The 16,378-nt window shown below is 32.8% G+C and overlaps 1 protein-coding gene across 1 annotated transcript in view; it reads left to right on the top strand.

The window, feature by feature from the left end:
* The window catches only part of GABA-B-R3 (gamma-aminobutyric acid type B receptor subunit 3), a 61,163-nt gene that overhangs the window by 3,234 nt on the left and 41,551 nt on the right, over positions 1–16,378 (top strand). The window contains exons 2-3 of the mRNA XM_085960206.1: positions 5,690–5,802; positions 14,630–14,792. Coding sequence (XP_085816332.1) covers positions 5,690–5,802; positions 14,630–14,792 — 276 coding nt within the window. The remainder of the gene's footprint in view (positions 1–5,689; positions 5,803–14,629; positions 14,793–16,378) is intronic.

The raw sequence follows: 16,378 nt of genomic DNA, 5'->3' as shown, positions 1-16,378 counted from the left end.
TTTATCGGTATTTTAAAACCGGTATTAAATTATTATATGAAATACCGGTTTCAAAAATCCAAAATACCGATATTTTCGCTATTAAGAAAGCATACACGATTATGTTTTTCTAAAATTAATTAAATGTTATGTTTTCATTACTTACTACATACTATATTGTTATTAAATTTAGTGTATAAATTTTATGCTGCCAAAACGAAAATCTATTGACTTAAGCCAACAAAAGTTATATTATAAATTTAAAACAAAATCCCTCAAATACATTTAAATATAGAATTGTCGCGATAGATTAACATATTTCGAAAAATAAATATTCGTGACAAATATTTCCAGTTATTTTATAAATATTGATCCAATGTTGGTAAGTACAGCCGATTTTCCTGGTACAGTTCTAAAATATTACGATCCATACAATATTTATAAAGGTCAACATAATACTTTAGATTGATAAATACAATAGCGTTTTAATATTTTGACGAATACCGTTAATACCGGTATTCAATAAGAAATACCGAAATACCGGTATTGATATATTCATTAGGTCAGTGGTTTCCAAACTTTATGTTACTACGCCTCCTTTTTAAAAAAATCTAATCTTGGCGCTTCCCCCCTTTATTTCATTAAATAATACAGACACCTTTTTCAATAGCCAATACAAACAACAAAGAAAAAAAGCTTAATTAAGTACGTATTAAGATTTTACTAATTACTTTTATTATATTCATTTTTAAATTAATTTGTTTTTCATGCAATTGATGTGCTTGTTTCTCAGCACAAAGTGCTCTTTATCTACTAAACGGGGTCGATATTTGGATTTCATTGCAGCTAATGCAGAAAATCCCGTTTCGCGTAAAAATATGATGTTACGAATGGTATAGCTGTCTGTACCTACTTTGCTTACAACTTGCATTGCTTTTCTTGACAAAGTATTATATTATTCTTCACTTCGATTCAATCAAAATTGAACTAGTGCTTTTGTTTCAATGAATTATCGCATGATAATTCTATCATTTTTTTCCTTTTCAATAGTAGTCAATCCAAATTCATCATCGTTCATTGACAAATGGATTCTACCATGGGCCCCACATCCTGAAACGGGCCCCCAGGCCAAAATATTTGGCGGGCCCACCTACCTATCGCTGAGGTTAAGGGCAGTGTGGTGCTCTAAAGTAGTGTTTCCTAAATTATACACGGCAGTTATCATTTAAGTACCTCTAGCAATCATCATATAGGTATCACATCAAATTGCAATGCACTACTACATATTTAAAATATTTAACAGTTTTGAAACAAAGTAGCGCTGCAGGCGACTTTTTTAAAACTATTTGAATAAATTTGTGATGTCTGTTATGCCCGGGCCCCAGGTTCTTTATAAACTATGCATTTGCAAACTGCAAACCTGTGGCAACATTTGTGTTAAACTTTTCGCGCTCCCTTTGCAACACTCCGCGCCTCCCAGTTTGGAAATCGCTGCATTAGGTATTGCAATTCTTAGAGTTTGTATAAAACATTTTAAGCGCGGGACCCTTTTGCAGTAAAATCTTATATATATATTTGGGGGAAAAATCGACGCAAACATGTTCTTATTAAAGCTATTCAGGACCACTATTGAAAAACGCATTTAATATAACCTCATTAGTCATTCGTATTATGAAGAACAACAACGATCAGCATTTTACTCTCTTACATAATTATTATGTTTCTGCTAATTAATTAATTATTACTGAATGAGTTACGAGCTTATTATATGAATAATCATGAATAATTTGTCGAAAAAAGGCAAACAGTTTTTTTTATATTATCAAACGTCCGGCTAAACTGCTATAAAATCATAAAGATTTTTTCAAATAAACTATTCACATTGATAATCAGTCCTCTTCAGTTGAAAAGGAAATACAAGGACCAGCTTTCGTAGTAGAATAATATATAGTACATCAATCTCGAAAGCGTGGTTTTATATGGATATGGTATGTAAAAGCAAGCAGCATCTGTTAAACCTTGGAGTGGAAAATATGTATAGGAAGAGAAAATAGTGAAATATATGAAGATATATTATTATGTCGCACTAGCTAACTAAATGATTTATGCTGATATAAAGTATAAGTATAATAATATGCTTGAACAATGCTAGGAATAGTAGCCATTTAAATATACACTGAGTAGTATGTTATTTCTTCGTACATTGTAGTTGGTCTACTCGACATTTTGAAACAATTATAAAATGAGGATCATTAGTAGATAACGCATGAAAATCTATATTTTTTACGTACTACCTATATAATTATATTCTTATATATCAGGGATGGCCAGTGCGTCGATCGCGGACATATTAATATATTGTATTATTGCACAACTATTCGTTTTTATTCGATTGGTTTTTGAAGATATGTCTGCTTCAGGAAAATTATTAACAGTTTTACCACTGATTTGAGGGAATGGGATAACTGGACGCCAGAAAAATTGGACGCCGCACTATCGTAGACATGTAAACAGAACGTAGACGATGAATTTTATTCAGTTTCTATCTACTACTTCGTAGTTTTAATTCATTTCACTCTTAACATAATGTTTTTTTATTACGGATTGAGAATTACCATGCCTAAGGCTTTATATAAAAATAAAAACTATTTTTTCGTTGGAACTTAAACATATGGACGATTAAATCATTATTAAATTTACGAGTGCACATTTAAATTCTCACCAACTATTAAATCATAATATAAACAATAATATTAAATATATTTTTTAAAGGTACGTATAAGTACTAACGTCTATTTATTTTCGAATTGCGTGGCGTCCAGTTTTCCCGGTGCCAAATCGTCCTAGACCCTGATTAGATTAGTGCAGTGAATACATTTAAAACCTAACGTTCACTGTATGAACAACAACTAAAGGAATGTGATTTTAAAGAATATCATAATATGAGGTCCGAGTGTAAAAATATGCAAAATATAATGGTTAGTCAGTATTTTAATCACATATCAACGTTGCTTACGGAGTTTGACGTGAGATTTAAGTATTTTTCTAGATTAGAAGATGTTGCTACATTTGTGTCGTTCCCATTTAATGATAGTATAAACGCGGAATAAATACCCATAAAAATTAGTGTTTTATTATATACTGATTCAACATACCTTACCGCACTTGTAGGAGAAATATTGACACTAAAATGCGATGTGGTCCTGAAAGCCAGAGCTTTAAGTCTTGATAATTTTTAGAGCCAACATCTTTGGAAAGTTGCAGCATATTTAACTTGCTTTTTTGGTTCTACATATCTGTGCAAATCGGCTTTCTCTTCAATGAATGCAATCAAAGCGAAGCATCGATCACGATTGATTAATGATAATTTGACTGCGTGCTTACGTCTAGCGGTAACTTCATATCACGTACAATACGACAAATTTGCTGAAAATATGCAATGCAAAGTTTCGGATCAAAATAAAAAATAAATTTTAAGATTTATAATATTCGATATACAGGTAAATTGTGTAACTATGTCGAAATTACAGTTAATGTGTAGGTACTTATTTTTTTAGACGTGAAATACATAATATTTATATTATTATATTAATACTATCGACCGAATGTACTTGATGGAATTTTAAATTAAATTCTAGTGGATTTAAATTTTGTACTATTCCGTTTGAGTCGTTTTTTTGCTACCCGGGTCGCGGGTTTCGGGTTGCGACCTGGGACTTAAATGGAATAGTACAAAACTTAAATCCATTAGAATAATATTATTGTCGTTAATTCGATTTTTTCGTATCGTTATTTTTATATGTATAAAATATCTGTTTTCAAAATACATAAATACATATTTGAATTATAAAAATTGGGGCTTTATTGTTCTCGCATGATATAATTACAAGCGATAACAGTCGATCGCCACAAATAATTTTATCAAAGAGTCGATCCTAGAAGAAAAAAAGTGTGGCCACCCCTGCTATATATCATAATCATACATACGTAACATAACTTGAAATTAGTTATTATAAGTGTTACCTAACCCTGAAGGATAACCATACACTAATCCTTCTGGATAACGTGGAAACTGGTAGATATATATTTACCATACGAATACAAGGCGTGTCCTATACAAACTATAGAAGGTTTGATGAAATTTCAATCAAAATGTGAATTTAAAATGGGAGTAAACAAAATACATTTAATTAATAAATTGTTAATTTTGATATATAAATAATAAACGTGTGTTCCAATTTCAAATTTATTCATATCCATGAATTTGTATGAGCGTACATAAGTGAAACGGCAAATAATTTTCAACTGTATGTAGAACGAAATTTCGGCCGCGTTGCCATTCGGAGAGCGATAGTCGACGTGTTTGCACGTCAATTTGTTTTGTGATGACGTCGGGGGAATATATTCTTAAATCGTGTAAAGATGAATAAAAAACGTTCAGCATGTACTTGAAAAAGAAAACATGTCAATGAATATACTATTATTATTACGAATATAATAATAAACATAACATAAGAAGGACGCATGTTGAATTTTTATGACAAATTATATTTCGTCCTGCTCGCGTCATTTGCACAATCCGCGCATCGCCTAGTCACGATCTTTTTAGACCATGCCTCAGCTGAGGTATAGCCTTAAGTGAACATACATTATTATTTACGTTGTAACCAGTGACGTGTTTAGGGACGTGGAGGCCCGAGACACTAACTGATATTGACGATAAAAAATTAAATAAAAATAATAAATTTCAATTATCAACGTGCCTAGTAAAAATAACATCAATGTATCCGTTTCCTAGAATTACATCCCGTAACTTAAAAACATTATATATATTATTGAAGATGACAGTGGTGATACGTAATAATAGTGGTTTATATTTTTGTGTATAGGTGCGTATGTGTTTGAATGGTTATGTTATAGGCTTTTCTGATATTAGTTGAAGGGATTTTGTTTTACTTCGGGTAATATTTTAGAAGTACTCAATCTGTGAGAACAAGACCTCTGTATTAATCTCTAATATTCTCTAATATAATATCCTAATCTTAATAGTATCCTAATAATCCTAATAAGTAATCCTAATAATATAATATCCTCTAATATTCTGACGAATCGGTTCCATCATGTGCGTCAAAGAAAATCACAGCTGGTTATAACTATACTATATTTAAAATCTACGCAACAATAAGTATTAATTAATTTGTGTAAATAGAACTATTGTTTACTTGAGTTATGTTTCTCGACCCCTAAGTATTCCAATTATATTTTTTTCGTTTTCGAGTGCTTGCCAAAAATCATAATAATATATTTATGTACGAGTAAATACTAAAGGTCAAATGCAGAGATGTCAACGCTAAGTTATCCTTAACGAAAATATTTTTTTAATGAGAATAATAATAATAATAACATAATTTGTTTTCTTCGCGTCCTCTAAGTCGCCGACGCCGGTGGAGTAATATAAAGGCACTTTAGTTTGACTATGCATTAGGCACTAAGTAGTGATGTAAATTTTTGGAAGATATATAATAAACACGAGTTCTAAATTCAAATGTTGTATAAGTGTAGGTATATAGAAATAATTATTTGATAATCGGGAATAAGTACGTTTCCTGTTGATGGCTTCTAAAATTATACTTGTCTAAGTTTTAAAAAACTTTAAGCGACTATTTTATTATTTAAATAAATTCTTAATTTGTATTTATGATATTCACAGGTATCTTTCGGGTCGACCTCCCCCGCGCTGAGCGACCGCAACGAGTTTCCCCTCTTCTACCGCACCGTGGCTCCAGATTCCTCGCACAACCCCGCCAGGATTGCCTTCATCAGGTTGGTTTCCTTGCCTTTCAACCTTAATTAATATTTTTCCTTCTCACCTGCGGCAGGTGTTTCAGTATTATGTAAATTAAGGACAAAACTAAGGCTTAGTTAGCGGATGATTAGCATAATAAACCAGAAATTTTATATTAACGTTGACTGGCCCAAAACACCTCTTACAAAGGCATACACTTCAAATAATATTATTTCATGTTGGTTTTACAAAGGCTATACTTTACTGATAAATGAGAGTTTTTAAAATACCTGCTTATTATTTCTGCTTGACAATGTCAATATATAAAAAGGTATGTTTTGTTAAATATTAATTTAATAAATTGTCATTTACGTAATACTATATTATAATAGCTTTGAAAACATTTTTTTTGTTAATATATTTGAGTTACTTAAGACGATACTTCAGTGAAACGGCAAATAATTTTCAACAATAGGCGCGACGAAATTTTGGACTCGCTGGCAGTCGGAGAGTGAACGTCGAGGTGTGAATACGTCAATTTGTTTTGTGATGGCGACGGGGGTATTAATTCTTAAATCGTGTAAAGATGACTAAAACGTTACGCATTTACTTGAAAAAGAAAACATGTCAATGAATATATTATTATTGTATAACATACGTTAAAGTGCCCACCACCACCCGTCATATATGCACAACCGTGGATATGCACGGCCGCTTTCTATGACGCTTTAAACGTGTCTGAAGTGTCACGAATTGAAATGGATGAGTCTACAGAAGAGTCGGGATTATCCCGCTCCCCATACGACGCTGCAAATTTCTCGAATGCCGCAAAGTTGGCCTCGGTTGCTATCAGATCTCCATGACCAATTGGGCCCGTGTGAGGACGGACCCTGGCAAACAGCTCCGCTCGTTCGAGTTCCATAAGCGGGCAATCCCAGAGGATGTGTTCAACATCGTGGTGGTTATGCTCGCAGGTACAACCCGGCCCATCTACTATCAAGCCAAACTCGTGGAGTCTGACGGCGAAGTTGCCATGGCTGGTGAGGAACTGGCTAATCCAGTGCGAAGTCAATTGCTGCCCGCCATTCGGGCCATTTTCTGATAGGTCGAATTGGCCTTAGATACGGCCGTCCTGGCGTGGTGAACGAAAGACAGCTTGTCATCAAGAATTACTCCCAGATACGTAACCCTTTCGGAGAAACGCACTGAAGTCTGGCCAAAACAAACCGTGGGCGGCCGTCGAGTTGTGTTGACCCGAGAACTACCCCTGAGGAGGAAAGCTTCCATCTTGCTCGGGGCAAAGGTCAGCTTGTTCAGCAACCCCCAATTGAGGATTCTGCCCAAAGCGTCCGTGGCTGCACCCTCAAGTGCCGGTCGGCTCGTCTCCCCAACAAGCAGGAGCAAGTCGTTGGCGTACGCAACGAGCGTGCAGCCCGGAGGCAGTGGCAGGGACAGAACGTCGTCAAACAGTATGTTCCACAAAAGGGGTCCCAGGACGGAGCCCTGAGGACACCCCATGGTGGTCCTCCTGTGAATCAGGCTGAGGCCGGCGTCGTAGGTTATCTCCCTATTGCTGAAGTAGCTTTGAACCAATGCAAAGAGGTCCCCGGGGATCTGTCTCAGCCGAAGCTTTGCCAGAACCAAGGGCCACCACGCAGTATCAAACGCGCCCGCGATGTCGAGAAAAATCCCGGCAACGAGGTCCTTGCCAGATATAGCCTTAATTTGACAGCTGTTTCGGTCTATAAACCTGTTTTTAGAACGATCATTATGACAGATTATGAAAACTAACTGTCAAAAACCCAAACAGAACGTTTGCTACTTTTAATCTATTTTCATAAACAGAGAGTGTGAATTATGTTCACCCATCTTCTTCCCTTCGCACAACAGTGGCGTAATTTAATTAACTTTTATATTTTATTTATTTTTATTATTATTCATGTAATTAAAATATTAACTTATGTGGGTGATATTTTATGCACAATAATAGTATAATGATAATATTACAAGCCCCTTCGGGTGGTCTCAGCATAAACAGACATAAATAACAGAAAATAACTAATCTGTACCAGTTGAATATTTCATAGTGTATGAGAAGTCAAAAGGCGAAATACTCGTACAAATTGGTGAAAACAATTTGAATGGAATATCACAAAACGTACATCAATTAGTACAATATTCGATTTTCTACTTAAGATATAATATATATATATATGTATTTATATTGTTACTACTGATACCACGTATCGAACTTGTTTTTTGCAAAATTCTTTCTTTCTAAAATATAGATACATTTAATCAAGCAAAAATGCTTCTCAAAATATATTTTATATTCACAGAACATTCACATTCAAACTACTGCGTTAACAAAGAAGTTTCATTCTCACCATTAGATGTGTTACTTCTTTGACTTGTTTATACAAACACTAGCGTTAATATAACTAAGAAACTAATGTGTAATTGCATTATCCGTTATACAACTTGCATCTTAGCTCTATCCGAGCGTTTGGCAAAGTGTACTGTAATAATTATCATCAAACTGTAGTGTTTATGCAACTGACGTGACTTACACTTCGCTTAGCACAACAATTTGCAATACCGAGCGCCAACTTGAAGTCCTCGCTAAGCCAAAAGGCCATCAGTGACAATCCGTAACTTTATATGAGATTAATTTGAAGAAAAAAAATGGGTCGCCGATCGTCGTATTATATGTTTCACTAACTACCAAACCAAATAACTCTTCCTGGCGCACTTTTAGGCCGCTGAATGTGGTATAGCGGTCAATAACGTTAAGCCGTGTCAGCATGAATTACGACAACGTAAAATCAACAAGTCATTTAACTATCGATTGCTTCATCTAGCATCAGCGTTTTTATTACAGGCAATGACATAGAATCGGATATCTTTCAAAAATAGTGTTAATAAATGTAAATATTTATTATTTTATTCCAATATTGGTGGTCCACAAAATATTGTTTTGATTTTTTTGTGGTCCGCGGATGCAAAAAGGTTATGAAACATTGATCTACACCACTGTTGTCTTTATCACCTCCAGCTCCTTGATCTCTAAATATATATATAGTATTTTGCCACCGGCAATAAATAATCAGTCAGTATTATTTTTTCATAACTTTCAATAGAATTACATTTAGGGTGTAATAAATTGTAAAAAAAGAACAATTGATATACTAATAATATATTAAGTTTCATTTATTTCATTGAGTACAAATAATGGATTCTTCGAAATTGAGTATGATAAATATTAATTAAATATGTATCTTCATTAAGGCCACAATACCGAAGATCAATTCGATGTAATTAAAATCAAGTTATAGTTAGAAAAATCGTTTTTTTTTTTTTAATTAAATATTTAAAACAATAAAATCATGAACTATTCAAAAAAAGTATGAACTTTGAAAGAACTCAACTACTTTTATGACAAAAATAGTCATACAATATGTATATATGTACTAATTTAAATCGGATTTTCAATGAATTGCCATTCAAAGATCCAAGTGTCTCTAGTACGCTCTGCTAGTTCTATTATCTGGAGTCCTTGTGACGTTTCTTAGAAACTCGCTTTAAAGTGCGCGTCCAAAAAAATTTCTTCGACATCTTTATTTTAACGTCTATTTTCCTTTTAATAATTTCTCATATGAGTACTTTCCGACTATATGTTCAAAGCGTGCTCGCTTTTCATTCTCTTGATGTCCCGTCGTTCACTTCTACTATTAAAACATTTTTCCCTGCTCTCACGTGGTATGGTTTCAAATCCGGGTGTTCTTGAAAATTTGAATTTGTATGCATCCGCCAATTATATGCGTCATCGCAACCATGACCTACCCTAAATGAAAACTATTTCCTCGGGTCAGGCTTATCAGGCACCGATATCGAGGGTTTCCCAGTTGGCCGATGCGCTTTCTAGATACGTAAACATTTTTAGTGATGTATTTCGTTTCTTTTTGGTAGTTTCGTTTAGAAACTTTTATTTCATTCTTTATTTTTTTATCTCTAAAGTTATCATTTTAGTCCAATCAATGAGTACTCAAAAGATGGGTGTAGAGTGCATGGAATATGCGAGAATTTTTAAATGGTCCCATTTTTTGCTTTTTCGCTTATTTCTCGGAAACGGTGCATGAAGAAAAAAAATGAAAGCTAATTAAATTTACTATAAAATTATTTCTATACATATTTGTCGAATTCCCAACAGTTTCCGAGATATACGTTATTGAAAGCATAAACGAATGAACGAATGAAATAATGAACGAACGAATGAACGAACGTACAAACGAACATACGAACGAACAAACAAATAAATTATAAGTAAGTAATGGATTTTTTTTAAATTATAACCATTATTTTTTCATGTAAAAAATAGTTATGTTTGTTCGTAATATTTTTAGATATAAAATTCTTTAAAATGTATATATTTATATAATATTTATCTTATATCTTATCTTATATTTATATCTTCAATAAATAAATTAACAATAATATAGCACCACTACTCCTTTATATATTGAAAGGGGCGAAATGGAAATGATTTATTTTGAAATAAACCAGTAAGCAGAAGACAATATGAAAAATCATTCTACTATTTCTCCCTTATATTTAATATCTACCAAAATTAATCATAATGGGGTAGATACGCCTTTCGTTCGTCGCCTTTTACTTCATTAACAATGTTATTAAATCTCTTTTGTAAATGTTTTCATCACAGCTCTTCGAATGTACAATAAGGTCGTAAGTCATTGAATTCGGGGAGTATAATTTAATAACAAAGGTCTTAATGCTTAAACAATTATTAGTAAGTATTCAAATTAACCAGATCGTTTGACCTTGACGGTGCTCATTGATCGATAATAATTATTATACCTTGGCAACATTCTAACTCGACGCTTGTTTATGAAAGAATATGAAACCTTTTCAATTTCAACTGAAAATCTGTTTTATTCTTCAATAGTATTTATTTTAATTTCAATGATGTATCTGATCAAAACCAGACTTTTTAAATAGTTTATTTGATCTCTAAAAAACAGACTACAGCGATAAAATTATTGAATTTCTCTTTGTGAATCAATACTGAGTAACATTTAGGGACATAACACGTTTAAAGGGTAGCCAACATATATATTTATACATTCAGTACACACATGATATTTTAACCAGGGTAGTAATCACATTTTATAACTGTCTTGATTATTTTTACCGTGAGATAATAAGAAATAATTACAAGATAAAAAGAACTTTTTATATAACTACAACGTTTTTAAATTTTCTGTTGAATTATTATGCTCAATATATATGAAGTAAATAAAAAACAAACAAACAAATCTAGAATACTGAAATGTCATTTTGATTTCCATAGTAACGCACGTACATATTAATAATTTAGTTGCAAGGACCACCCACTTAGCAACCAATAATAGTGGATTGGATTACGGATTTATTCTGAAATAACTTTTCATACAAGACAGAATTAACTGAAAATGAATTCAATTCTACTTAAAGATGGCTAAAAGTATTAAAAGAATGCATTGGCATCGTGTTCTGATATATTATAAAAGTTTCAAATGTCTAGCTAGTCGGAAAGTTAGTTAAAAATCGATTGAAAGATTTGTACTAGATAAACAACCACGGGACAAATAAGAATACGAGTTATAAAAACGTTGTAAAATAATTTGATATATTGTATTTGTCAAAATTAGAAAAATCTTGTATTGTGTATACTTGAATAAGATGCATATTTCGAGTATCTACATAAGATTATTATAATTTTAATACACGACAAAAACATACTCGTTAAGGCCGAATTACACTGGCAGAATCTTACGCCGATCGTGATCGTCTGAGTCGGTATGGGTATCCTCCAACCGTGAAATATCACTTTGGATCGTTCACTGGAGTCGTGACCAAAATATATTACAGACCTACAAACTTATCTGAAGAATCGGATGGGGGCCACTGTCGAAAACTACCCAGTCAAGACTCGTAACTGAACAAAATCTGACATTCAAATGAAATTGTCAAAATGGCGTCCTATGGTATTTCGTAGTTCCATTTTTGGCCATTCTACAGATAATTTTGTCGGTCTGTAATTCCTATTTTTCTCTCATGACTCAATTGACGACCTGTCACAGTTGTGTCACGATCATCAATAATTGTGATATGCGCAAAAATAAGGATTATTATATTTTAGTTACGACTGCACGGAACAACCCAAAATAATATTTTTCGATCGATGGCGATCAGCGCACACGATCAGCTTGATATTGTAATTCGAACTTTAGCCAGTATAAGTAAAGAAACGTCCTTCAAAATCAAAATACAACAGAAAAAAAACGGTGTGTGTACTTATGTACGCGTGTTAGAAGTTATACTTCTTTGGCGTAACAAAACAAAAACAAAACTTGTGATAAACTAGATTATTTGACTAGCTCTTAATTATCTTGTTAAATTACATACTCAAGAAAAGGGACCACTTATTGGAAGGCCGTTGGTTTATTTCTATACATTTTAACTTATATTACTAAATTATATAAATATTTATTGTTTAAAGTAACTACTGCCACTATGACGTTTAATAGTTTGTTTACGTAAGTAATTGCAAATGGCCGACAATAATAAATTCGCTGCCTAGCATCGGAACAATTCTAAACTATAATATTATACTGTATAATCATCACGATTGCAGTATCATTCTGTGGTGTAATGGTTGTGCGTTCGGCTGATAACCGAACAATCGTTGGTTCGAATCGAATGGTGTGAAAAAATAAATTATATTGTGTTTCATCTGATTTCCCAAACGCGCCAAAAGAAGTATAACTTCAAAAATCTATGTCTGTTTTAACTACCGTATTATAAATAGCTTGTGTTTTATAATCTAGTCGCCTATGTTGTATAATAGTCAATAAGGTTGACCATCCCTACTTTACTGAATAAAGCAGCGGCGTTACCTACCATACCAGTCAACATCAGTGTGTTACTCCAGTTAAATACACCTGTAGTATTTTAGATATCTGTATTTAAAGCACGTATCTCATATATAGGGAAATTTATGCTTAGGATAGATCGCTGATATACAAAATATACCTATATAACATGATACACCGTGCCACTTCTAATACTAGTATGAATATTAAATTTGAAAAGTCTATCCGGTCCTTTACATACGTTACGGCCTATCGGTAAATTGAATGGCGGGAAAAGATGTGCAATGCCTTCCAATGATTCTGTAAAATAAAATGAACGTATATTTAAAATTACATTCGAATATATTTAACTGATTTCTCACATTTAATTGAATAAATTTCCAGTACTCAATATGGTCAATTTTATTAACTGAAGCGCTCGATAATTTTTCAAATTTATTAAAATGTGTTTCATTTTTTAAGTTATACTTCTTTTGGCGTGTTTGGGAACTCAGGTCAGAGTGTATTTTTGGCGTGTGACATGTGACACATAATTTATTTTTTCACACGAAAAAAAACGCACTCGATTGGATTCGAACCACCGATTGTTCGGTTATCAGCCGAACGCACTACCTTTACGCCACAGTATGATACTGCAATCGTGATGATTATACAGTATAATATTATAGTTTAGAATTGTTCCATTGCCTAGGCAGCGAATTTATTATTGCCGGCCATTTGCAAATCCTTACGTAAACAAACTATTAAACGTCATGGTGGCAGTTGTTACTTTAAAAATAAAAACAACGATAAATCATTATATAATTTAGTAATATAAGTTAAAGTGTATAGAAATAAAACAAACGATTAAACGTTAGAGGTGTATAGAAATAAACCAACGGCGTTCCAATAAACGGTCCTTTTTCTTGAGTGTGAAATTTAACAAGATAATTAAGAGCTTGTCAAAGAATTTAGTTGATCACAAGTTTTGTTTTTGTTTTTTTACGCCAAAGAAATATAACTTCTAACGCGCGTACATAAGTACACACACCGATTTTTTTTTTGTTATATAGTTACATTGAACGAATAAATTCAACAAATGTCTTTATACTTCTTACTTTGCATTTTAATCTACTCAAGCTTGTGCAGGCAAAAATCAAATCACGTAAAAAACATTTGTAGCAAAATAACACATAACATGTAGGAAAACGTTGTCAATATTATCTTTTTATCATACGTCAGACAAGTTTCATATTTTAAGAAACAATGTGTAAAGTAAATGTAAAGCAATTATTATTTTTAACAAAACGTAGCGATATTCAGCGAACCGGAATTGAGCTCCGTTCCGCCCTGATCCATTTCGAGTGCTGGAGTGCTTCAAAAAATAGATTTTGATTGAGACAAAAAACAATGTTACTACACGGATTTATTTTCATGTAAATCCATAATATCAAATAGAACTACATGAACACATACATTCCCGTGCAGTAACTTTTCATTTGTACCTGATTGATCATTATCAAAAATAGTATATTTATGGTATTCCAATTACACCAACACGACGATATAATATACGTCTTATTCGTTAATGTAATTAAGTGTTATTAGTATATATAATTTCGTAATGTAGTTGTATTGAAAATCGCCACAACACGTGATTTTGTACAAAATTATTAATGTGTATAGATTCTGACATGTACGTAACAGAAAATAAAAATTCAAAAAGTATTAAGTAATATTCCAATCAAGCTATTCATACTTTTTGATTATTCTTAATTAGATCTCATTTTCATCTGCCGGGGTAAATCATCTACTGCATTGAGACCTCCCCTCCGCTAACTTCTTTCATTTTTCTCAGACCCAAACGTTTCACTGCCGCGTATTTCCACAAAACTCACCCTCAATATTTGTAACTGGATGACGTTTACTGACCACTTTATATTTATTATCGCAGGAGATTCGGATGGGATACGGTTACTGCTCTATCTCAAAACGAAGAAGTCTACAGCCTGGCGGTGAACGATCTCGTCACAGAATTGGAGCAGGCCAACATCACCTGTGCTGCGACCATCACTTTCGCTGAGACAGACTTCAAAGAGCAACTCAAACTTTTACGGGTAACTGTTTTACATTTATGTAGACTTTAAATGGTTGTCAAACATTTTTAATATTATTTATATTTTAATAGCAAAAATATTAAAATGAAATAAAAACAAGTTTTCATAACACTAACCTTATGAAGGGACCAAAATTAGGAAAATTATGAACTAACAGTATGTAGCTATTGCATATTATTTTTTTCAATTGGATCTACAATCCTATATACCTAGGCCGCCTCACGAAGAGGTTTCTTGACTCATTTTTATTTTATGAGAAATATATGTTAGCCACTTGCTTTTAGGTTCATGCTCTGGGTTCAAACACATATTGAAAAATCAATATGTTCACTGACCGTATCCGGGAATTGAACCCAAGACCCACGACTTTGTTAGCCGACTCGCTACCGCTCGGCGATCAAGGGTGTTATTATGATCACAGAATATGTTGTAGAATTGTATGTAAACACATGGTATATGCGTCACCATCATAGAGGCGGGTCTTTCTTTGCGCATTCAATTAATGTCGACTTAAAATGTAATATTTTATAATGTCACATTTTTTTAGTTAACAATTATTAGGCCCGCTGGTCTATTTTTGCTGTTATTTTACTATTTAAATTTAAACTATTTTCAACTATGAAGTGTAATTTTATAATGCAAAATTCATTTCAATACGACCCAATAAATTAATTCTCGTAAATTAGCATGTCTACTGAATTCGTTTTTTTATTATATTGTATTTAATCCAGTGCAAGGATAGAATTGGTTGGGTGAATGTATGGAGTAATCTACAGTTTGGAGTACTTGGTTCTTTAAATTCATATATTTATTTATCAATGCATATTTGAACCGAGAGCATGGATCTGATACGTCGAGCAAATGGCTAACATCCATTTCTTGTATACAAAATGTTACTAAACCTTTTTGTGCGGTAGTTAAGATCCACATCAGCTTGTGGACCCCAAAAGTACACACAACTTCTTTACAAGGTCCAATTATTTCAATTTCAAGTCAATTGAAATCAGTAAATTGGGGGAAATATTTTGTTTTGCTATTTTTCCAGTCAGTACTTTGGAAAAATATTCTTAGCTCACGATAATCGTCCGAGCTTTTGTAATATAGATACATAAATAACATGTAGATATTATAGCATTGCTGTGGTTCAATTCAAAATATGAATTCATTTATAAAATTTCATAATATGTTCGGTCATTTTAAAAAATAAAACAAAGCGTTCCTCGATACTCGTCTGATAGTGTATTCTGTTTATAAAATATATTTTAAAAGTTACACTCCTGTTTCGTCTAACGTCTAACCCACACTCGTTTTTTTAAATTTCAAACATTTTTATTTTGCGTTTTTCAATTTATATAAATTTACCGGTATGCTAATATGCAACCGGACAACACGTTCAACTAAACATTTAGATATGGAAAATATTTACATATCTGGTAAATTTGCCATAACGTTTTGCAGCTGGAATATTCTGAATTAAATTTTGCTAGTGTGCATTCGGCAACATTTAGCAAAACGCAAACCCAACAGAAAGCTCACAACACTTAGTCAACTAATCAGCAGACGAAATCTCTATTCAAATTAAGGTT

The sequence above is a fragment of the Rhyacophila brunnea genome, unplaced genomic scaffold (assembly GCF_057557595.1).
Source record: "Rhyacophila brunnea isolate RB1 unplaced genomic scaffold, BYU_Rbru_1.0 scaffold_11, whole genome shotgun sequence".
NCBI classification, from domain to species: Eukaryota; Metazoa; Arthropoda; class Insecta; order Trichoptera; family Rhyacophilidae; genus Rhyacophila; species Rhyacophila brunnea.
Note: the sequence above shows the minus strand (reverse complement) of the source record. Positions and strands in the feature narration are given on the sequence as shown.